General features: G+C 40.9%; 1 protein-coding gene across 1 annotated transcript in view; it reads right to left on the reverse strand.

Annotated features, from left to right (window-relative positions):
• The window catches only part of trim54 (tripartite motif containing 54), a 69,701-nt gene that overhangs the window by 1,414 nt on the left and 42,772 nt on the right, over positions 1-25,515 (reverse strand). Inside the window, exons 5-9 of the mRNA XM_043682147.1 lie at positions 14,156-14,389; positions 14,027-14,049; positions 11,772-11,896; positions 2,735-2,821; positions 1,188-1,257 (exon numbers count right to left, since the gene is read on the reverse strand). Of these exons, the coding sequence (XP_043538082.1) occupies positions 1,208-1,257; positions 2,735-2,821; positions 11,772-11,896; positions 14,027-14,049; positions 14,156-14,389 (519 nt within the window). The 3' untranslated portion in view covers positions 1,188-1,207. The remainder of the gene's footprint in view (positions 1-1,187; positions 1,258-2,734; positions 2,822-11,771; positions 11,897-14,026; positions 14,050-14,155; positions 14,390-25,515) is intronic.

The raw sequence follows: 25,515 nt of genomic DNA on the forward strand, positions 1-25,515 counted from the left end.
ACTCAAAAAATGTCATTTTGAACGTTAACTTAGGAGATACACTTTCTTACTTTAATGTCTGCATAAGGCCCTAAAATAGAACTCTGGATCAGGATTTGGATCAGAAAAAACTTTACAGTTGAGAAGCTACTGATTCAAAAAGAGTTTCAGAGGTCTGTTGTTTTTGAACATTGACGATCATCAACATCAATCAGAAAACAGATAGCCTATGTATGAGGCAAAAAGAAGTAGATAGCTAAAGAGTTAGATTACAAAAATGGAGATCCATGTTTTACTTTCAAACTTCAAGTTTTGAAGAGTAGAGTAAGAACATGTGGGAAGAATGAAAACTGCAATAATATACTATCTAAGATTCTCTAATCATCAAAAGCACTTTAAGGGCAACAAACTACTAGGAAGTGCAGATACTACTATTTGGCCATACTGTGAATCACAATGAGGCAAATTACAGTCTTTCTGTGACCAGATTCAGTCAGTTGATGTGGAAAATACTAAAGAGTTATATTCTGAACAGCATGACAAAATCTTGCTGAATGTGCAGTAAGAGTTCTAAGCAAATTAACTGCACCCAGTTCGTTCCAGCATATTACACAAGTGAGACATATAAATGCACATGTTATTAGATTAGATTACTTACAGTGTGGAAACAGGCCATTCGGACCAACAGGTCCACACCGCCCTGCCGAAGCGCAACCCACCCATACCCCTACATTTACCCTTTACCTAACACTACGGGCAATTTAGCATGGCCAATTCACCTGACCTGCACATCTTTGGACTGTGGGAGGAAATCGGAACACCCGGAGGAAACCCACGCAGACACAGGGAGAACGTGCAAACTCCACAGTCAGTCGCCTGAGTGGGAATTGAACCTGGGTCTCTGGCGCTGTGAGGCAGCAGTGCTAACCACTGTGCCACCGTGCAGTCCTAGACAACGTAGTGATATTGTAAGGGCAACATATTCTCCCTCAGAATCTCAGAGATTGAGTAAGGGATTAAGCTAACATCTGTTTTTTAGCAGGTATTTTGCCATTCAGGAAGCATGTGTGGTCATTCTAGTTAAACCTTGGGAGAGGGTCTTATAATTGAGGTCAAGCACTTCTCTCACTTATTTGCAGACTGCAGGATTGATTATATATGTCAGAATACAGGTCAGTAACGCTTCCTTATCAATAATTATCTTATACCTGATGCTGATCATTGCCATTCAAAATGTTAGGCCTGTTCCAGCAGAATGCAATGGAGTGGGTAATTCACCTACAAAAACAAAAGAGAGACAACTGGTCAGTTGCAAATAGAATTTTAGGTGTGATTTTAAAAAGGAGATGACATGCAATTTAGATACTGGTCAAAGGATTTTCAGTTTGCAATTTATTTTAATGGACCTGTTATGTTTAAGAATTGTTTGTTCCACCACATCTATTATGCTGAAAGTTTGTGCGAAAGGACAAACTACAATGTACACTTATCAGATATTTAGGATTCAAAGACAAACACTCTGTTTCTTCGAATGATTTTGCTAAAAGTTACATGTGTGTCGCTTCACCAAATTAGACTTTAGTTGATGGTATAGTATCTTAATGAAAATTTTTCAAGTTTCTTTGTCTATTTACGAGACTTTCAGATCTTTCTAAGCAATTTTTTGGTGGTTGATTTCATTTAGCCATTACTTTGGGGATGCAGATGTTGGAAAAATAATGACTTTTTCAAGCTGTTTTGACAAGAAGAAATAACTTTGACCGGGTGAATGTCACAGCATTCTTCTGGACTCCAGTTTGCTGATAATGGAGGCAATGTATGAGAATATACACATTTAAGCTGGTAAAATTAGTTTTCATTCATATTTATAAAATAGAAAATAATCCTAATTGGATATCAAAAAGTAACAGTTGTAGCTACTGAATGTGCCAAATCACTAGAATGGCAAGGTCCACACAGCACCTGTTTGTGGAATTCATCAATTATATCATTGAAGTGTTTTAACTTTACACAAAATGTTATGTTGGGTAATCTCTCACTCAATCTATGTTGTAAAAACAACTTCACTTCGGGGGAAGAGATTTCAGTTTAATCAATGGTGTAGTACCTTAATGGTGGTCCTTCAATTGTTAGACATTGAACTTCAAGTTTCTGGTTTTGCAAGGCTTTCAATATCCAGCACATTATTTCACAGAGAGACAGGAACTAATTTCAAAATAATTTATATTCTCTACCAGTTTAAAAAAAAAACCTCTTGTACATTACTCATGTGATGAAGTGACAACTTGAAAGTACAAGGAGCGCTTATTACATGCATAGATCAGTTTAAAGAAGCTAATCACTTGTAAAACTGAAGTATCTCTGTAGGAATTCTATGATTATATCTTAATAACACTATCAAGTATTGAGATATCTGAAAACCCACCCCAATAAGTGAGCTTCAATAATTTCATCGCTGAGTGGTCATAATTGTAATATTCTTCTTTTCTGGCAGTTTGTTTGCATCAACAAGTATCAAGTTTGGTGGTTTTAAATAAAATTCATCTGTGTGGTCCTTCCAATTCCGGAAAGTCAACAAATAAGTATTGATATTCAGCTAACTTACATAATTTGATGTAACTATTACATAATCATATTACATTGATTTTTGTCAAAAGCCCTGATTCTTATAGCCTGAGGTCTAATGATTGGAAATAAGATGAAAATAATGAAGAAGAAGCTGGAGACTCAATTGTTACCACTTCTAATTGCTCACCATCAGTTGTCTCTCCATCTTCTTCTGCTCCTCCACCTTCCTCTATCTCTTCTTCCTCTACTTCTTCCTCTTCTTCTCCCTGGTAATCTGTACAATAAACATAAAAGGAATTCATTAAAAAGCTCAGACTTGATGCATTCAGATCATTAACGCCAACTTCTGAGTTCACATGAGTCACAAGCATTACCGGCTACTATGGTGTCTTAAATTGTAATGTATTTACAAGCAAAGTCAAACAAATCTGTTTCAAAATTAGGAAGCTTGAGACTACCATTCTGAAAAATTTCACTCAAAAGTATATCTGCTTGAAATGTTTCTTGCATTAACCCAAACCATGTTATAGCCACAGAAATTTCAGCAGCTAGGAATAGGCTTAGAAATAGGAATACTGGTCCAGCCAGCAACATCCATATCTGGGAGTTATAGAGATGTACAGCACAAAAATTGACCCTTTGGTCCAACTCGTCCACGCCAGCCAAATATCCTAAATTAATCTAGTCCCATTTGCCAGCACTTGGCCCAGACCCCTCTAAATCCTTTCTAATCATGTATTCATTCAGATGCATTTTAAATGTTGTAATTGTACCAGCTTCCACCACTTCCTCTGATAGTTCATTCAACACACAGAAAAAAGTGCTGAGATGTGACACAATGGCTCTATGGTTAGCACTGCTGCCTCACAGCACAAGGGACCCAGGTTCAATTCCAGCCTCAGATGATTAGCTGTCTTAAGTTTCCATATTCTTCAAGTGTCTGCATGGGTTTCCTTCTGATGCTGCAGTTTCTTTCCGCAGTCAAAAGATACACAGAATAGGTGGGGCGGCACGGTGGCACAGTGGTTAGCACTGCTGCCTCACAGCGCCAGAGATCTGGGTTCAATTCCCGCCTCAGGCGTCTGACTGTGTGGAGTTTGCACATTCTCCCCGTGTCTGCGTGGGTTTCCTCCGGGTGCTCCGGTTTCCTCCCACAGTCCAAAGATGTGCAGGTCAGGTGAATTGGACATGCTAAATTGCCCATAGTGTTAGGTGGGGTATGGGTGGGTTGTGCTTCGGTGGGTCAGTGTGGACTTGTTGGGCTGAAGGGCCTGTTTCCACACGGTAAGTAATCTAAATTGGGCGGCATGGTGGCACTGCTGCCTCACAGCGCCTGAGACCCGGGTTCAATTCCCGCCTCAGGCAACTCTCTGTGTGGGTTTCCTCCAGGTGTTCCGGTAAGTAATCTAATCTAAAAAAAAGGTGGATGAGCCATGGTAAATGCTGGGTTATGGGGATAGGGTAAGTGGCTGTGCTTGTGTGGGATGCTGTCTGGAGAGTTAGTGCATACTTGATGGGCTGAAAAGCCTTTTCTTAAGGGGCCCTATGCCATCAATCTCTACAAGTAATATTTGTTATAGTTTTCTGTCTCCAGGTCAAATCTTTTTTTGGGATAGTTGCACCAAGTTAACTTTGTGGCTTGAATTTGTGCTTAGGTATATTATCTTCAAGGACATGATGATCTGGATGACTGACCTCCTCACGGTAGTTTTGGAGCTCCTTGAGGTCTCTCTGTTGTACAATAATGTTGTCCAAAATGTGACAATCTTTAGGTGCACTCATTTTCTTTTCAGTTGGAATATTGTTGGAATATTGTGATTGTGCTGGTGAATCAAACTTACCATACACATAGAAATAAATGGTTATTGGAGTTCAGCAATGCTACAGGCTTGGAAATTATTAAAGATTATAAATTTGCCCTGATGTGGTATTCCTCTGATGATCCTGCTTAAAATATTGTTCTTTAACCTCATCTGTCTGTGTCATTGCTTATGCATGGAATGGTTATGTGTTAAAAGCTAATCTCTAGCAAGAGTGTTCAAATTGAGTCAGTTTATGATTCTTTTGGAATTGAGTTCAACTTAGGATGAAAACACTTTACTATTGTTTGAAACTTCCTTGATATCAAAGACCAAATTATATTATGGGACTGGTAAATCTGAGGACTGGTATAAGAATTTGGAAAAATGAGCTCCAACATATCAACAGGGAAGTTTAAATTCAGTTATTTAGATAAATTTAAAACTTGCATCACTATGTACTTACCAGACTGTTGTAAAACCTAACTAGTTCACCAACAGCATTTAGGAAAATAAACGCGCCACATTAACTCAGTTTTGGAGACTTCAGACTGACAGCATGTCAGTCTTATTATCTTCTGAAGTTAGCTATTCCATTATCAAGATAGCGGTTGACAATATTCTCAAGGATAATTAAGGAAGGGCAATTCACTTTGCTAGTGATGCCCACATCCCTAATAACAAATAAAAGGGGATAGTCTGGACAGCTGGTTTGTGATGTAAAGTGAAACCAATAGCATGGGTTCAATTCTCACACAGTCTAAGGTCACCACAAAAGGTCCCACTTTCTTGATCTCACCCCTCTTTTGAGAAATGCTGACCCACAGGTTGAACTTGCCACCAGCCATCTCTCCCTAACAAGTCCGCAGCCCTCTGAGACCATGGTGACGTTATGTTTTGAATAATGACAATTTTTAAGTAGTAGTAGAGTCAGAGTCCTTAGGGCATGGAGAAAGGTCCTTGGGCCCAAACTGGTCCATATCAATCAAAATGTCCATCCACGCAAACTCAACTTTCCCTGCACTTTGCCCATATCCTTCTAAACATTTCTCAACCATGTATTTGTCCAAATGCCTTTTAAATATCTTAATGTACCCACCTGGCTGTTCATTACATATGCATATCACCCTGTGAAAAAAGCTGCCCCTCAGGTTCCCTTTTATACTTTCCCCTCTAACCGTAAACCAACGCTCTCTAGTCCTCAAGTTCCCAACCCTGGGAAAAAGATTGAGTGAATTCACCCTATCCATGCCTCTCATGATCTTACACACTTCCATACAATGCTCCCTCAGTCTCCTATACTCGAAAGAAAGAAGTCCTACCTTGTCCAACCTCTCCCTATAACTGAGACTGTTGAGTCTCAACATTCTTGTAAATTTCTTCTGCACTCTTTCCAGTTTAATAACATCCTTCCTACATCAAGGTAACCAAAACCGAACACAATACTCCAAGTGCAGCCACACCAACGTCCTTTACAACTACAACGGAACTTCCCAACTTCTATACTTGGTGCCTTGTCTATGAAGACCAGTGTGCCAAAAGCGTTCTTCACTGCCCTGCCTACCTGTGACTCCACTTTCAGAGAACCGTGCACCTGAACTTTAAGATCCCTCTGTTCCACTACATTCCTTCAGGCCTGAGCCATTCACTATGAAATCCCTACCTTGATTTGACTTTCCAAAATGCAAGATGTCACACTTGAGCTGAAAATGTGTTGCTGGAAAAGCGCAGCAGGTCAGGCAGCATCCGGGGAACAGGAGAATCGACGTTTCGGGCATAAGCCCTTCTTCATTCCTGAAGAAGGGCTTATGCCCGAAACGTCGATTCTCCTGTTCCCTGGATGCTGCCTGACCTGCTGCGCTTTTCCAGCAACACATTTTCAGCTCTGATCTCCAGCATCTGCAGACCTCACTTTCTCCTCAAAGATGTCACACTTACCTATATTAAACTCCATTTGCCATTTTTCAACCCACTTCCCCAGCTTATCAAGATCCTGCTGCAATTTCTGATAATCTTCCTCACTGTCCATGATACCGTCTATTTTAGTGTCACCTGCAAACTTACTAATCATGCCTTGTACATTCTCATCCAAATCACTGATATAGATAACAACAGCAATGGTCCCAGCACCATCCCTTGAGGTACACTAGTCACACGGCTCCAGTCAAGCATCCTTCCAACTTTACCCTCTGCTTCCTACCATCAAGCCAATTTTGTATCCAATTTGCCAACTCCCCCTGGATTCCATGCAATCTAACCTTCCAGAGTAGCCAAGCATGTGGAACCTTATCAAAGGCCTTCCTGAAATTCATATAGACTATGTCTACAGCCCTGCCCTCATCAACCTTCCTGGTCACTTCATCAAAGAAATCAACAAATGATCTCCCACGCACAAAGCCACACTGACTTCTCCTAATCAAACCCTGTCTTTCCAAATGCATGTACATCTTATCCCTCAGAAACTTCTCAACTACCTCACCTGTTAAGCTTACTAATCTATAGTTCCCAGGTTTTTCTTTGTAGCCCTTCTGGATTAAGGGCAAAACTTTCACTACCCTCCAGTCTTCCGGGACTGATTAACGATGATGTAAATATATCAGCCAGGGTTCCCACAATTTCTTCTCGAGCCTCTTGCAGGATTCTTCGATGTATCTGGTCAGGACCTGGAGATTTATCTACCTTCATACATTCCAACACCTGTGATATGGACTGCCCCCAAGATATCAACACTAACTTCACAAGTTCCCAAGTCTTCATCTCCTTCTCCACAGTAAACACAAAGGATAAATATCCATTGAGGACCTCGCCCAACTCCTACAGTTCCATGCATACATGTACATTTTTGTCCTTGAGGGGTCCTATTCTCTCTCTAGTTACTCTTTTTCCTTTAATATACTTAAAGAACCTCTTTGGATTCATCCTAGTCTTCCCAGCCAAGGCTATTTCAAGCCCCCTTTTCGCCCTCCTAATTTCCTTCTTCAGTAAACTCCTGTATCTCCTATATACCTCCAGAGATTCCCTCAATCCAACCTACCTGTAGCTGAGCCATGCCTCCCACTTTTTTCTGATCAGCGCCTAAATATCTCTTATCATCCGAAATTTCCTATTTCTGCCAACCTTGCCTTCACCCCCACTGGAAAATATAGACCTTGAACTCTAGCTATTTCACTTTTAAAGGTCTCCCACTTGCCGGAGATCCCTGTGGTGCAAACAAACTACAGAGGAACCTAGATTCTCCGATCGAGATGGGCGGGCACTATTTCGTTCGGATAATTGATTATTCGGTTAATTGATTTCCTCTGGGCCAGCCCACCCGCCTCAATCCCACACCCCCATCCACTCCCATCCACACCCCCTCCCTGTGTAGAACTTCAGGGAAAGTGCTGAGGGAGAGAGAGAGGGAGGGAGGTCAGTCATTTGTAGACGGTGCCTAGACTGTCCAGGACTTTTCTTGGCAGCATTGCAGTGAGCCAGGTTTGTTTTTAATCATTGTGCCCGTAAACAAAACATACAATCAGGGTTGAAACAGCTCTTTGATGTAATGTTTCTATCGAGACCTTGAGATCTGCTTCAGATAATCCAAAATTTGGATAATTGATATTTGGATAATCGAGGTTCCTCTGTATTCCAATCAATCCCTACAAGGGAAGAGGCAGACAGTGCAGGGACCCCCTGTGGCCGTTCCCCTCAACAATGAGTATACCATTTTGGATACTGTTGGAGGGAAGGACCTACCAGGGGAAACCCACAGCAGCCTTGTATTGAGCCTGGCTCTGTGGCTCAGAAGGAAAGAGAATAGGAGAGTAATAATGATACAAGATTCAATCATAAGAAGAATATACTGGAGAATCTGTTGTCGTGAGCAAGACTCCCGGCTGATGTGTTGCCTCCTGGGTGCCAGGGTCAGGGATGTCTCTCATCGAGTCCACAGGATTCTTAAGGGGGAGGGGGAGCAGCCAGAAGTTGTGGTACACATCAGTAATAATGACATAGGTAGGGAAAGTGAGGTGGACCTGAAAACAAAAGGGAGTTAAAGTTGGGAGCTGGAAGGCAGGACGAGCAGAGTGGTAATTTTAGGATTGCTACTATGGGAGATTAGAAATATTATTTTTGCAGGTGGGGGAGGGGGTGTAGTGGGGGAAGGGGAAGGGGAAGGGGAACATTATACAAACGGTCGTGGAATTCTTGTAGTAAGTAGCATACTTAAGACTAAGACTTTAATGAATATAGAGGGTCTTTTAAAGAAAATAGTTTTAAGCTAGAAAATAACTTTGAAGGGTTGTAGCTGACCACAAAAAGAAGTAGCAAGGGCATTTCACAATAAAGCTTATAGTATGATAAGAGAAACTGGATAAAAGAACAAGCTGTAACAAACAAGGAACAAAGAATGCAGACAAGGACAGCAGGATGGCCAGATAAGAAGTAATCGGCTAATGATAGGATGGGAAAAGGGAGGCGTGATTCCGCAACTTGTAAACTGAATAAGAATGCCAACAGGCTCTGTTTTCGCACGCTTTTCTGCTTGATTGCAGAAGCATCCGGTCCTTGTAAGGTTGTAATAAATTGTTCTTGTTTCCAAGGCTTTGTCTCAGGCTGATTGATTTGTGAGTGAGTTCTGTTTTTCACACTACCATGTGCCATGTGCAAGTGAAGCTAGGAATAGAGCGTGAGTGCAGATGAACACGTGGCTGCAGGGCTGGAGTAGGAGGGAGGGCTTCAGATATGTGGATCATTGGGATACATTTTGGGGAAGGTAGGACATATACAAGAAAGATAAGTTGCACCTGAACTGGAGGGGCACCTATATCCTGGGTGGGAGGTTTGCTAGAGCTCTTTGGGAGGGTTTAAACTAGATTAACAAGGGTTTGGGAACCTGAGCTACGGATCATATGATGGAGTAGTTAGTGAACAACCAGATACAGCGTGCGGAGAGTCTGTGAGGAGGGGTTGGCACTTGATAGGGCAAAGTTGCAGTCAGTGTGATGGTTTGATGTGCATTTATTTTAATGCAAGTAGTATCAGGAATAAGAGTGACAACCTCAAAGCATGGATCAGTACTTGGAACTATGATGTTGTGGCTTTAATGGAGACTTGGATATCACAGGGGCAGGAATGGTTGTTGGATGCTCTATGGTTAAGATGTTTCAAAAGGAATGGGGGAGGTAAAAGAGGTGGAGGAGTGGCATTGCTAATCAGGGATAATATCACAGCTGCAGAAAGGGAGATTGTAGAGGAGGGTTTGTCTACAGAATCAGTATGGGTGGAAGTCAGAAACAGGAAAGGAGGAATCACTTTATTGGGAGTTTTCTACAGGCCCCCAATGGCAGCAGAGACACTGAGGAGTAGTTAGGGAGGCAGATTTTGGAAATGTACAGAAGTAACAGGGTGACTTTAACTTCCCTAATATTGATTGGAACCTACAAAATAATTTGGATGGAGCAGTTTTTGTCAGGTGTGTCCAGGAAGGTTTCCTGATGCAATATGTAGATAGGCCGACTAGAGGAGAGGCCATATTAGATTTGGTGCTTCGCAACGAACTATGCCAGGTGTCAGATCTCTCGGTGATAGTCATCACAACTCCATGACCTTTACAGTGCTCATGGAGAGGGATAGGAGCATACAGTATGGGAAAGTATTTAATTGGGGGAGGGGGTATTACAATGCTATTAGGCAGGAACTGGGATACCTAAATTGGGAACAGATGTTCTCAGGGAAATGCACAACAGAATTGTGGAGATTGTTTAACAAGCATCTGCTGATAGTGTTGGACAGGTTTGTCCCACTGAGGCAAGGAAGGGATGGTACATTGAAAGAACCTTGGGTGACAAGGGATGTGGAATACTTAGTCAACGGGAAGAAGGAACCTTACTAAGGTTGAGAAGGCAAGGATCAGACAGGGCTTTACAGGGTTACAAGGTAGTCAGGAAGGAACTAAAGAATGGACTTAGGAGGGCTAGAAGGGGGCATGAAAAATTTTAGCAGGTAGGATTAAGGAAATTAAGTAATCTAATCTAATCTAAAGAAGATGGCCAGGGTGAGAGTAGGACTGATTAGGGATAGTGGAGGGAACTTGCACCTGCAGTCAGAGGAAGTATGGGAGGTCCTTACCTTGCTTCAGTATTCACTACTAAGAGGGACCTTGACATTTCTGAGGACAGCATGAAACTGACTGATATGCTAGAATAGGTTGATGTTAAGGAGAATCTGCTGAAAGTTTTGGAAAACATGAGGATAGATCAATCCCTGGGCCAGATGGGATATGCCCTAGGTTACTACAGAAAGCGAGGGAAGACATTTCTGCACCTTTGGTGATGACCCATGAGTCCTCACTATCCACTGGAGTAGTGCCAGATGATTGGAAGATGGCAAATGTTATTCCGTTATTCAAGAAAGGGAATAGGGATAATCCTGGGAATTACAGACCAGTCAGTCTTACATCAGTGGTGGGCACTGATGTAAGAGGATTAGAGAGGATTTTGAGAGACAGGATTTATGATTACCTGAAAAACCATAGTTGGATTGTAAATACTCAGCAAGGTTTTGTGAGGAGCAAGTCATGCTTCACAAACCTTATTGAATTCTTTGAGGATATGACATGACATGTTGCAGGCGGCATGGTGGCTCAGTGGTTAGCACTGCTGCTTCACAGCACCAGGGACCCGGGTTTGATTCCAGCCTTGGGCAACTGTTTGCATGGAGTTTGCACGTTCTCCTCGTAGCTGTATGGTTTTCCTCCGGGTGCTCCGGTTTCCTCCCACAGTCCAGAAAATGTGCAGGTTAGGTGATTTGGCCATGCTTAAATTACCCGTAGTGTTCAGGGATGTGTAGGTTAGGTGCATTAGTCAGGGGTAAATATAGGGTAAGGGAATGGGCCTGGGTGGGTTACTCTTCAGATGGTACGGTGTGGACTTGTTGCACCGAAGGGCCTGTTTCCACACTGTAGGGATTCTAATTCTAATATATAGAGCAGTGGATATGGCGTACATGGATCTTAGCAAGGTGTTTGATAAGGTTCCCCATGGTAGGCTCATTCAGAAAGTATGGAGGTATGGGATACAGGGAAACCTGTCTGTTTGGATACAGATTTGGCTGGCCCATGGAAGACAGAGGGTGGTGGTCACATTTTCCCATTTGTTGATGTCAGTCCTGAGGTAAATGTCACAATTTGACATGAATAACCTCATAAGTGCCTTTAAAAACAATAAGGAAATTGACTTGTTAAACCCATACGTCATTAATTCTCATTCATCCATTTGTAGAGAATTCACATCAGCACAGGTATGAGCATGTAGCCTATTTAGCATTTCTAAACCTGCCACAACATTTATTCACTCTACATTTTCAAAACAATTAAGGGATAAAATGAGCCCTGGTTCTAATTATCAATACTAAAATCTCTTACTAAAACAAAACTTCTCTTTGTACCTGTCTGGAAATTTATCTTTTGTAGCACCTGTTCAGCTCTTCCAAGATTGACTACAAAATGATCCATGTTTTCGTATCCAGGTTCCGTTCTCTCCAACTGAGCTGCTTTTGAAGTATCAATAACTCTAAGAGAATCAGACAATAAAAATTCACATCAAGTCACATATGTGATTTAACTGAAGATTAAGTAGAGGATTTCTTAATTTTGTTTTTTGCAATTTCCACCTAGGAATATTTGCACTGAGTTTGGAATCATAGCTGTAATTAAAAGGTTACATGCACAAGTGTACATTTCTTTGTGTTATGATTAATAATTCAATTTTTTCATTTTCATATGATTTTTAGAAAAAAGTAAGAACCTGTACTGGGACCTGTACTGGGACCCCTGGTGTATATATACAAATAAATGATTTGGAGATAGTGAGGAGGATTGTCAAAGGATACAGCAGGATATAGAGTCTTGAGTGGAAAAATGGCAGATGTGGTTTGATCTGGACAAATTGAACATGATGCAGTTTGGAAGGTCTAATACAGGAGGGAAGTATATAGTAAATGGCAGAATGTTTAGTAGCTTCAATATACAGAGGGTTCTGGGTGTACAGATCCACAGCTCCCAAAAGTGGCAACACAAGTGGATAAAGTGATCAAGAAGACATGTAGCATGCTTGGCTTCAGGGCAGATAGTATAAACTCTGCTCTCCAGCATCTGCAGCCCTCACTTTCTCCATAAAATTTGGCAAGTCATGTATGAAATTTTAGTTGAGCTACATTTGCAGTATTGTGTACAGTTCTGGTCACCACACTATCAGAAGGATGTGGAGGCTTTGAAGAGACTCTAGAAAGTGTTTACTAGCAAGTTGCCTGGTTTGGACGGTATTAGCTATGAGGAGAGATTGGATAAACTTGGATTGTTCTCATTTGAACTTCAAAGGATAATGGTGGCCTGAAAGAAGTTTACAAAATTTATGTGAGGCATGGGTAGAATGAATAGTCAGAGTCTTTTTCCTCAGGGTAGTAATGTCAATTCATAAGAGAAATAGTTTTAAGATAAAAAGAGGTAACATTAAAGGAGGGGATGTGAAAGGCAAATTTTTTTTTCCCCCCACACACAGGTGGTAAGTGCCTGGAATGAACTGCCAGGGGAGGCAATGGAGGTGGATAGAATAGCAACATTTAAGAGGCATCCTGACAGATGTATGAATAGGCAGGGAATAGAGGGATACGGACTGCATAGAGGCAAAAAGTTTTTGGTTTAGAAAGGCTTCATGTGTCTGCGCAGACTTGTTGGGTCAAAAGGCCTCTTGTGCTGTATTGCTCTTTGTTTACTTTAAACTAATTTTCGAACATATAAATTCTCATCTCATCTTTTCAGGAATAGTGGGGCTTTTGCCCGAAATGTCGATTTTCCTGCTCCTCAGATACTGCCTGAACTGCTGTGCTTTTCCAGCACTACTCTAATCCAGAATCTGGTTTCCAGCATCTGCAGTCATTATTTTTACCCACATTTGGATTGTAGGAAAATACTGATTATCTGTATGTGTTCTCAATGCTTATTGCAATATCCTAAGAGGCAAAGCATTGTATTTCTTTCATTTATGAGAACTTGCCAATATCACTCCTCCTTTTTAACAACATCCATACAAATTAGGTATTGATACAGGGAAATATTCTAATTTGGCACAGTTGTATCAGCAAAGACTGTGAAGGATATTCTAAGATTCCATTCAGTATAGTAAGCTGTCTCTTCCATCTCCAAGAGCAACTAGTTGCAGCACTGAAACCTTTCTAAATGCTTGTTTAAAAATGGTCTACCACTATATCGTGCTTAATCTATAAATTAACACGGTTAGTGTAAGTATATACTTCCATGATGTATTTAAGGACATTTGAAGAAGGAACACTTATTTCTGAGTGACAAGGATCAATGCATACTTCTTGCGTGGGAGAAATGCACACTTTCCATCACAGAGACTAAGCAACAGAGACAAAATTCCCCTTGTCATTAGTATTGTTTTGAAACTGCACCTCATTAGTTCACATGTCTGTGAATTGAAAGAGAAGCGGTGCAAGTAAAGATACGCAAGACTGTGTTACGAACAGAGACAGAGGCACTGTGTGAAAGTGAACAAGTAAGAGGATGTGAGGTGCCTCATTAATAAAAGATCAGAATTTTCACAAAAATAATCCTTGTTGGACCACCATTATAGTAGAAAGAATTTTTAATTAAAATTACATACCTCTTTAAATTGACTTACTTTTTAATTAGCTGCTTTGTATTCTGTGAACAGAAGAAATGTATAAAATGACCAGAATTGTAAATAAAAGCAGGAACAACCACCATATTACAATACTTAAAGAGATATAAAAACAAGCGATACACAAACCTGCAGGAACACTGCCATCTGAGGTTCCTCTGTAAACTGCAGAGCTGTTTCCACAAGTTTGCTGGCTCCCTCCAAGTGATCCCCATGCTGTCTCATCAGAGATCGCACATACTGCACTTTCTCCTCCTGTTCACGCGTAATGCATTGAAGCATTTCTTTTTTCCTCTCTTCTAGAATGGCGTACAGAGAATCAAATTTTTCACAAAGGAGTTGTTTTTGTCTTCTGCTGTTATCCTGCAAACATATGTCATAAACATGACTTTCATACCAGGAACAGACTGATGGAGCCAAATAACAGACAATACAAATAAAGCAATGGACAAAACTGACCTTTAAAACAAAAGCTACGTAAGTTATTCAAAATTGTCTCACATCAGGAAGCATTCCTTGTCCAAAAGGGAGTTATCCAAATTTTATCACTTCACAAATGACACTATGTGAGCAATATCTGAGAGAATAGTCACAGGTGGAATGCTATGTCTCAAATCGTATTGTACAGAACACAGTGATACTTATGCACTTATGCACAATTCTTCTAAACGAATTGGGGTCATTACAAACAAAGATCACAAACGTCTGGGCAAGTTCTTCTGTACACCCATCATGGCTTTGGTGGGAGACTGAATTATACCTCAGGAAAATAGTTTGGTTGTTGCCACTTTTCTGCAGCCTCTGCTAATCTTCTGCAAAACTTACGTTGGAAAACCAGATACCACCTATGGAATTTAAGGCCAAAATATTTGATTATGAATATACAGGAAATACATCAATTAATATTTACTCAAACATTTGGTGCCATTAACAATATAGAGATAGCATAGCCTCCTATATTGCAACAGTGTATGTGGAGCCATTTTACAAATAAACCTTGACATCTAATCTCTCATAGAGTCATAGAAATGTACAACATGGAAACAGACCCTTCGGTTCAACCCGTCCATGCCGACCAGATATCCCAACCCAATCTAGTCCCACCTGCCAGCACCCGGCCCATATCCCTCCAAACCCTTCCTATTCATATACCCATCCAAATGTATCTTAAATGTTGCAATTGTACCAGCCTCCACCACATCCTCTGGCAGCTCATTCCATACATGTACCACCCTCTGCGTGAAAAAGTTGTCCCTTAGGTCTCTTTTATAACTTTCCTGTGGTGGTGGAGGATTGTTTTTCTGACTGGAGGCCTGTGACCAATGGAGTGCCACAAGGATCGGTGCTGGGCCCTCTACTTTTTGTCATTTACATTAATGATTTGAATGTGAGCATAAGAGATACAGTTAGTAAGTTTGCAGATGACACCAAAATTGGAGGTGTGGTGGACAGCGAAGAGGGTTACCTCAGATTACAACAGGATCTGGACCAGATGGGCCAATGGGCTGAGAAGTGGCAGATGGAGTTTAATTCAGATAAATGGAAGGTGCTGCATTTTGGGAAAGAAAATCTTAGCAGGACTTATACACTTAATGGTAAGGTCCTAGGGAGTGTTGATGAACAAAGAGACTTTGGAGTTCATAGCTCCTTGAAAGTGGAGTCGCAGGTAGATAGGATAGTGAAGAAGGTGTTTGGTATGCTTTCCTTTATTGGTCAGAGTATTGAGTACAGGAGTTGGGAGGTTATGTTGCGGCTGTACAGGACATTAGTTAGACCACTGTTGGAATATTGCGTGCAATTCTTGTCTCCTTCTTATCAGAAAGATGTTGTGAAACTTGAAAGGGTTCAGAAAAGATTTACAAGGATGTTGCCAGGTTTGGAGGATTTGAGCTACAGGGAGAGGCTGAACAGGCTGGGGCTGTTTTCCCTGGAGCGTTGGAGGCTGAGAGGTGACCTTATAGAGATTTACAAAATTAAAGGTAAAACAAAAAGGATACAAGAAATACTGTGTTCTATATACTTATATTGTTCTTTAAAATTGGTTGTATAAAAATACTAAAAACAGGTTTTAAGACAATTGGAATGTTTGAGCAAGGAGAAGACAAAAAAGGTTGAAAAGACATTTTAAAACTGAAATTGTAGGAGATTTTGGAATTTCCTTAAAACATAGTATGGAAAATTGTGACATAATGTCATTTTGTGACTTGGGCTCCCACTTTCCTTCTGAAATTAGCAGAGATTAGATTAGATTACTTACAGTGTGGAAACAGGCCCTTCAGCCCAACAAGTCCACATCGACCCGTCGAATCGCAACCCATCCAGACCCATTCCCCTACATTTACCCCTTCACCTAACACTATGGGCAATTTAGCGTGGCCAATCCACCTAACCTGCACATTTTTGGATTGTGGGAGGAAACCCACGCAGACACGGGGAGAATGTGCAAACTCCACACAGAGAGTTGCCTGAGGCGGGAATTGAACCCGGGTCTCTGGCGCTGTGAGGCAGCAGTGCTAACCACTGTGCCACCGTGCCGCCCAAAATAGAACATAAACACTTTCTGTTGATAGCTTTCTTTTAATTTCATTGTACACCATTCCATTGCACCATATTACTCAGTGTGGTTTGGGACATTTCTAAATTTACAGACATAAACTTTGGATGGAGGCTTTGCCTTTGGGAGTCTGGACTTTGACTAGTCAGGCCATCTGTTACCTTCAGAGACAATTTGGAAATAGGAGAATCTAAACTGACTCTGATCACTTGCAACTCCAATGTAAAAACACAACTTAAAACCACCAAGCCAGGATATAGTTGTTTCTGAAATTGGAATTGATAAATAAGTTTATAGAGGTTGCTACTTCAAGCACCCAATGATAAATTTAAATGAAGTTTTAAGGGGCAGGACAGCAGACAATGTTTTTATCGCCTTGGGAAATGTTGAAGAACATATAGAGCTTTATTACTACCTTTGAGTGGCTGGAAGAAGCTGGGTTTAAAGCCAACCTGGGAAAAACCCAGCTGGAAAATGGAAACATTCAATTTTGGGCTATGAGGTATTACAGTATAAACAATAAGCTCCTGCAGTTGAAAGGAGGGTACAGAGAGACTGTCAAGATCTGTGGAAGTCTGAAAGGTAAGACAGGTCATGGGATTATTTAATTATTGTAGGAGCGTGTGAGAATTTCATTAAACAGCTGCACCCATACAACAATTGACAAAAAGAGGTGGGACTGGGAGTTGAAGAAATTGTATCAGTTGTCATTAGTTAATGATTAAATATTCAGTCAAGAGAAGGGATGAACACACACAAGCAAAAAAGTCTTTCAAAAACTTAAAGGGAACATATTAGTTTGAATCTGTAATATTTTTGAAATGTGAAATGTACAAAGGAATTCAGAATCATATCAAAACTAAAACAAAAATAGCTGGAGAAATTCAGCAAGTCCAGCAGCATCTGTGGAGAGAAAGAAAAGTCAATGTTTCAAGTCTAATGACCCTTTTTCAGAAGGAATTTAGGGCATGACATATGAAAACCTGTGATATCCAAATGTGAAGAAAAAAAAACAAACATGCAAGAAATGTATGCAATGTTTGGGAACAAATAGGAGTGTTTGATTTCTATTTTAAGAATATTTTAATTGGACAATAAAAGTTCTAAGACTCCTGAATCAGATAGAATTGGAGCAAAAATTCTGGCTCCCTTAGAGTAAAAGGTAGAAAGAGAGAAAAATAACAACATTGTGAATAGGAATAACTCACTTTAGGTATAGTTACATGAGTTACATTAAGTCAAGCGAATTATGGACTGCTTTGTTTTGGAGGTGTGCATTATTGCAAATTAACCCTTTTTGGTTAACAGAATGGATTTGGCCACCTCTCGAAATGCTGGAAACAACCTGGGAGGATGCACATACCTTCCCCACTTTTGACCTTTCATTAAAGCTCCCCACAGTCAAGAATGCATGACATGATCTTGGGATATCGATGCAAACATGCAAAAGTTAGAATTACACCTGAAGTAACCAACATGAGGGAATGCATTGTGAAAATGCAGTGAAGAATGGGTCTCAGACATGTACATCTTCTCAAAAAATGGTTATCCTAGTCTCAAGACCAAGAAAACATATTATAAATGATCAATGTATATCATCCAAAAAGAAACTGACTTTAAAGCAACCAAAGTGCAACTTGTGAGAGAAGATTAAATGGAAATAATAAGGATTTTGGATTGAAACAATTTAAGGGATAACTAGAGAAAATACTGAAGAACTATTTGGATACAGAACTGGCTCAAAATAAGAAGGCAGAGGGTGGTGTTGGAGGGTTGCTTTTCAGACTGGAGGCCTGTGACCAGAGGTGTGCCACAAGGATTGGTGTAGGGTCCACTGCTCTTTGTCATTTTATAAATGTTTTGGATGTGAATATAAGAGGTCTGGTTTGCAGATGACACTAAAATTGGAGGTGTAGTGAAGAGCGAGGAAGGTTACCCCAGCCTCAGGCGACTGACTGTGTGGAGTTTGCACATTCTCCCCGTGTCTGCGTGGGTTTCCTCCGGGTGCTCCGGTTTCCTCCCACAGTCCAAAGATGTGCAGGGTCAGGTGAATTGGCCATGCTAAATTGCCCGTAGTGTTAGGTAAGGGGTAAATGTAGGGGTATGGGTGGGTTACGCTTCGGCGGGTCGGTGTGGACTTGTTGGGCCGAAGGGCCTGTTTCCACACTGTAAAGTAATCTAATCTAAAGAAAGCATTATCTGAATGGCAAAGTTCCAAAGATTGCAAAGGATATTCAGGAAGAACATTTGAAAGACTTGTAACAAACATAGAAGAAATAATAGAATTGTAACTCATAAAAAAGCTTTGAAAGATCACTAAATTACAAGTAATCAATTCCAATCTAATTAAGGAAAGGCTGTGTTCAGCCATAAAAACAGCAGCTAAAATTATCTTGCAGAAATTAGCTGTTTTGTTAAAATTATTTATAATATTAGCAGGTTTTAGCTAAAGATTATTTAAATAATCTCAGAGATAGACCTCAATGTAATCGTAAAACTTTATAATGAAAGCAGAAAGGAAAAGCATTAAAGAGATACCTGGCATATCTTGTCTCATTAGCTAATTAACAATTGGAGGAATTACAAAATTTTAATATTATGAACTTTATAACAGAATCATCTGTCTTTTATATAATAAGTAGTAATGAAATTTTATCAAGCTAGCAAGAACAATAGAATTCAAGCAGTCTTCAGAGATAAGCAAACCAGGAACATGACGGAAGAAGAACAGCAGTAACTTTGGAATGCAACATAGAAAGATCTAAAGAGATTACAATAATTGTTAAAAGACTTAGAGAACCTAGTATAGGAATGCCCATCATTGATCAGGTATTGGTCCCATAGAGGGGAAGGGGATGGCGCACTAACCACATTGTGTATGATTATCATAATGCAAAATGAATAAAATACTGTTTTTGGCTGTAAAGATCAGAGTGTGTCATCGATCTCTTTTCTGATCTGAGCTGAAGATTAAGAGAACAATTGTGTTCTCATGTCAAAGCCAGAGTCAGGGAAGATCCTTTGGCCCTCTCCCTGCATTAACTGGCTTTCGCTTGAATAAAAGTCCATCATGTGCCTGAATCCAGTCTGCCTCCTGAGTCTTTGTCCCCAGTTGGGGAGTCTCGCTCCTACAGTGAGGAAGTAGAACCCACAAGTGAACAAGCTAAACAATTTGTGGGAGAGCTGTGCAAGTAGCTGCATGAGCTGAAACAGGAGATTTGCAGCTCTTACATGATATAGAGGCAGAGGGAAGAGCAGAACAGGCTGACACATCCATTGTGTTAATGTTAATATGGGATGAAGTTAATGGTTAGGGTTGAACCAGACAGGCCAGGAATCACACATAGGTGTGTGGAACCATACATGGTAATTATAACCATTGGTATGCGCGCCTGTGAGAAGATTAGGGGAAAGAGGCAGGGAAACATTGGGCACAATTGAAGCATTTTATTACTAAATTTTTAAGATAGTCTTGTAGAACTAACTTTAACCAACCAGTGATGACTGCAGAAGTTATTTGTTTGATTTACAGAATGTTGATTCTCACACAGTACTCAGGATTTGTTTTCTTAGCAAAGGGAACAAGGAATAGGACCCAACAAATGCCCATACTTTGGATTAGAGTATGCTACACCACATGTAATGTGGATTGCAGCACCCAACATGGAACACTGAACGTAACAGTAGGAGAGCAATCAACAGTGCTTTGCTGTATAGGTCTACTTCGGGATAGACAGGGAAACAATAATGATTTGACATACATGGATACTTGATGAGCACTCTTTGGAGAGATTAGATCATTTAAGTTCACAAATTTAACTCGATTAATGCATGTTTAGATATAAGGAATATGATTTTGATTACTGGTAATGGACTTGTGCTAATTAACATGATAAGATCTTGTATATAATATTCACCATGAACTTGTAACTGGGTCTTAAACATTTCTGACATTACCCTACACTGATGATCCTCATCTTATACTCAAGTACTGTATACAATCTTAGTGGAGAAGATGTTTCCACTAGTAGGAGAGAATAGGAAATGAGAGCACAGTCTCTGAGTGAAGGGACGATTCTTCAGAACTGAGATGTGGAGGAATTTCTTTAACGAGAGGGTAGTTAATCTGTGGAATTAATTGCTACAGAGGGCTGTGGAGGCTAAGTCATTGAGTGCATTTAAGACAGAGATAGTTAGATTCTTGATTGGTACGAAGAGCAAAGGTTATGGGAAGAAGGCAGGCAAATGGGCTTGAGAAACATATTAGCCATGATCGAATGGTAGGGTGGACTTGATGGGCTGAATGGCCTATTTCTAGTCCTATATCCTATGGTCTGAGAATTTAGGGGTCCAGCATCAATGTTGCCTCCATACCTTTGTGTCATCTGCAAACTCAGCAACAATATTCTCAGTTCCTTCATCCAAATTATTAAAGTAAAACATGAATAGCTGTGGTCCTAACACTGACTCTGTGAAACTCAACCAGTCACCATCTTCCATCCCTAATCTCTGCTTCTGCCAGACAGCCAATGCTCAAACCATGCCACTACTATTGCCCCTAACATTATCTTATCAAACAACTTCATGTGTGGGACCTTGTCAAAAGCTTTCTAGAAATCCAAATTGATCACATCCACTGGCTCTCCTTTGTCCAACATGCTTATTCCTCTCAACGAATTCCAAACAGATTTGTCAGGCATGATCTGCTTTTGATGAAGCTGTGCTGGCTCAGACTATTTTACCATTTACTTCCAAGTACTCTGCAATCTCATTCTCAATAATGGACACTAAAGTCTTAGCAACAACTGAGGTTATGCGAATCGGCCTATAGGTTCCAGTCTTCTGCTTCTCTCACTTCTTAAATAGGAGTGTTACCTTTCCCATTTTCCAGTCCTCTTGGACCCTTCCTGATTCCAGTAACTCCTGAAAGATCACCACCAAAGCATCTACAATCCCCTCAGCTATCTCCTTCAGAATTCTCAGCTGAAGCCTATCTGGTCCAGATGATTTATTAGCCTTCAGACCTTTCAACTTCCCTAGCATCTTCATCTTAGTGATGGCCACTACAGTCACCTCTGTCCTCCCTCCTCACCTCAGACTGTCTGGAAGTGTATGCTGCTAGTGTCTATCATGGTGAAAACTGATGCAAGGTACCTCTTCAGTTCCTCTGCCATTTCTTTGTTGTCTAATACTCCTTCTCCAGCCTCATCTTCCAGTGGTCCAACGTCTACTGTTGCTTCTCTCTTACCTTTTAGATATCTAAAAAAAACGTTTGCAATCTTTTATCACACAAATTTCATCTTCTATCCCCTTTTTGCTTTTTTAGTTATCCTCTGCTGGTTTTTAAAGGTCCTCCAATCCTCTGGCTTCCCACAGATCTGCCCCACTTTGTATGTGTTTTCTATTGTTTTTATGGTGTCCCTGACTTCTCTTGTCAGCCGTAGTTGTCTCATCATGCCTTTAGCATGTTTCTTCTTCCTTGGGATGAATGTCTGCTGTGCGTCCCAAATCACCCCCAGAACTTCCTTCCAACCAACTCCACTGTCTTCCTAACTAGGCTCCCTTTTCAATCAACTCTGGCAAGTTCCTCCTTCATGTCTTTATATTTACCTTTATTCAATAATAATATTGTTACATCTGATTCAAGCTCCTCACTCTCAAATTGTAAGGTGAATTATTATAATGTTATATATATTATATTATGGTCACTGAGGGAATCCTTCACCTTAAGCTCCCTCTCCAAGTCTGCCACATTACACATTACCAAATCCAGAATATCCTGGACCGTGGTGGGCTCTACCACAAGTTGTTCCAAAACTCAATCTTATAGGCATTCTACAAATTCCCTTCCTTGAGATTTGCTACCAACCTGATATTCCCCGTCCACCAGCACGTTAACGTGCCCCATGATTATTGTAATAGTGCCTCTTTTACATGCCTTTTCTACTTTGACTTATTTTCTTCCCCACATCCTGACTACTGCTAGGAGGCCTTTACACAAACCTTATCAGCATATTTTTGCCTTTGCAATTCCTCAACTCTATCCACACAGATTCTATGCCATCTGACTCTATATCACTTCTTGTTATTGACTTAATTTCATTTCTTACTAACAAAGCAACACCAACCCCACTACCCATCTGACTGTCCTTTTGATACACATTCCTGATGAAGAACCTATGCTTGAAACATTGACTCTCCTGCTCCTCAGATGCTGCCTGACCGGCTGAGTTTTTCCAGCAACACACTTTTTGACTCTGTCCTTTTGATAGGTCATGTATCCTTGGATAGTTAGTTCCCTGCTCTGATCACCCTGCAGCCACATCTCTGTGATACCCACAACATTGTGCCTACCAGTTCCATTTGTATTACAACCTCATTTATCTTATTTTGTTTACTGCACGCATTTAAGTACAACACCTTCAGTTCTGTGTTGACTGATTCTCCCTCCATCCCCCTCTCCACCTCCACCCCCATCCCACATTAGTTGTTCCTTTATCTGCAGCCCAGATGAGATATCCTGAACTCAGGCGCCAGCCAGGAACACAGCCTTTGTGACTCTCAATCCTGGTCACAGAGAACAGTGTGTATGCCTCTGACTAAACCATCCGCAACTACAACTTACATTTGTCTTTTCTTCCCCTTCTTGAATGGCTCCCTGTACCATGGCTGCTCATCTTCCAGACAAGCCCCATTCTCATCCATACAGGAAGCAAGAATCTCAAAACTGTTAGATCAGCTCAAGAGTTGAAACTCCTTCAGCATTAACCTGTAGATCCCTCATCCTGCCTGAGTTGATAAAGTGTGGCATTGGAAAAAGCACAGTAGGTCAGGCAGCATCTGAGGAGCAAGAGGATGAAGGGTTAAGCCCGAAGCATCGATCCTCTTGCTCCTCAGATGCTGCCTGATCTGTTCTGCTTTTTCCAATGCCACACTTTATCAACTCTGACTTCTCCAGCATCTACAGTCCTCACTATCTCCCTCTACTTGTAATCATACCCACTGGTAATCATACCCTCCATAAGACCATAAGACATAGGAGTGGAAGTAAGGCCATTCGGCCCATCAAGTCCACTCCGCCATTCAATCATGGCTGATGCGCATTTCAGCTCCACTTACCAGCGTTCTCCCCGTAGCCCTTAATTCCTCTAGACAACAAGAATCTATCAATCTCGGCCTTGAAGACATTTAGCGTCCCGGCTTCCACTGCACTCCGTGGCAATGAATTCCACAGGCCCACCACTCTCTGGCTGAAGAAATGCCTCCGCATTTCTGTTCTGAAATGACCCCCTCTAATTCTAAGGCTGTGTCCACGGGTCCTAGTCTCCTCGTTTAACTGAAACAATTTCCTAGCATCCACCTTTTCCTGTTTCTGACCACTGACCAAATTCAAGGCAGTTAGTCTAAGGTGCATGACTCATTCCTGAAACACAGTGTCCAGGTAACTCTCACTCTCCCAGATGTGTAGCAGCATTCAAAGTTGAGATTCCAGCTCATCAATTCTGAGCCAAAGTTCCTCGACCAACCAACACTTGCGACAGATATAGTCACTATGAAACAAAGTAGGGTCCATCTACTCCCACATCATGCAATTACAACTAATTGCCTGGCACCATCTCTATTTTGATTTCTTAGTTCTTATTTCAATTTTGAGAAATGTTGTACTGGTATTTTAGTTGGGAGTCTGTAAATATTTCTTCTATTTACCTTCAATGTGAAAGTAACCCTATAATAAAGAGTCAAATTAGTAGCTATCACCAACTGATAAATTTACATTTTACCTGTGATGTCACTCTGTTGTGCTGAGTCCCTGATTCTAGGGCTTCAATTTATCCTGTTTAAAAAAAACCTTTCCAGCCATGAGCTTAAAAAAAAAGCAAAAAACACCTCTTCCCGTCTGCACAGAATTCCCACATGGTTTCCAAATTCCCTGAATTATATACTAACTTGGGCTCTGTCTCACTCCAGATGAGATCTCTTCTTCCTGAAGGTGTGAAGTTTATTTATCTTGCTTTCCAACAGGCATTTTTTGAAGGCAGGACTTCATCTCTAAAGAGAACTATTTGTTTGCCAAACAACATAATCGGCAAGCGATAGAGCGAGCTAAGCAAACCCACAAAACATGAATCAGATTCCCCCATATTCAACTGTGGTGGACAATTAAACAATACACTGGAGGAGGAGGGTCCACAAACATCCCCATCACCGTTGACTGAAAAGCCCAACACATCAATGCAAAAGGAAAAGCTAAAACATTCACAGCAATCTTCAGCTAGAAGTGCCAAGTGGATAATCTATTTCAGCCTCCTCTATTGGTCCCCAACATAACAGATACGAGTCTTCAGATAATTCAATTCACTCAAGAAATAGTTGGAGTCATTGGATATTACAAAGGCTATGGGCCCTGACAACATTCTGGCAATAGCACTGAAGACCTATGATCCAGAACTTGCCATTCCCCACCTAAGCACTTCCAGTACGGTTATAACACTAGCATTTACCTGACAATGTGGAAAAGTTGTCAGGCATGTCCTGTACACAAAAAGCAGGGCAAATTTAACCCAGCCAATTACCATCCCATCAGTCTACTCTCAATCATCAGTAATGGAAGGTGTCATCAACAGTCCTATGAAGCAACAGCTGTTCAGCAATAACCTGATCATTGATGCCCAGTTTGGGTTCCATCAAAGCCACTCAGCTCCTGATCTTATTATAGCCTTTGTTCAAACATGGACATGACAGCTGAATTCCAGAGGTGAGTTGAGAGTGACAGGCTTGACATCGAGGCTGTATTCAACTGAGTGTGGTATCAAGGAACTTAAGCAAAACTGGAATCAATGGGAATTGGGGGCAAACTGCCGTTTGGAGTCATAATGAGCACATCAGAAAATGGTTGTAGTTGTTGGAGGTCAGTCATCTCAGCTCGAGGACATCT

Source organism: Chiloscyllium plagiosum, chromosome 3, assembly GCF_004010195.1.
Source record: "Chiloscyllium plagiosum isolate BGI_BamShark_2017 chromosome 3, ASM401019v2, whole genome shotgun sequence".
NCBI classification, from domain to species: Eukaryota; Metazoa; Chordata; class Chondrichthyes; order Orectolobiformes; family Hemiscylliidae; genus Chiloscyllium; species Chiloscyllium plagiosum.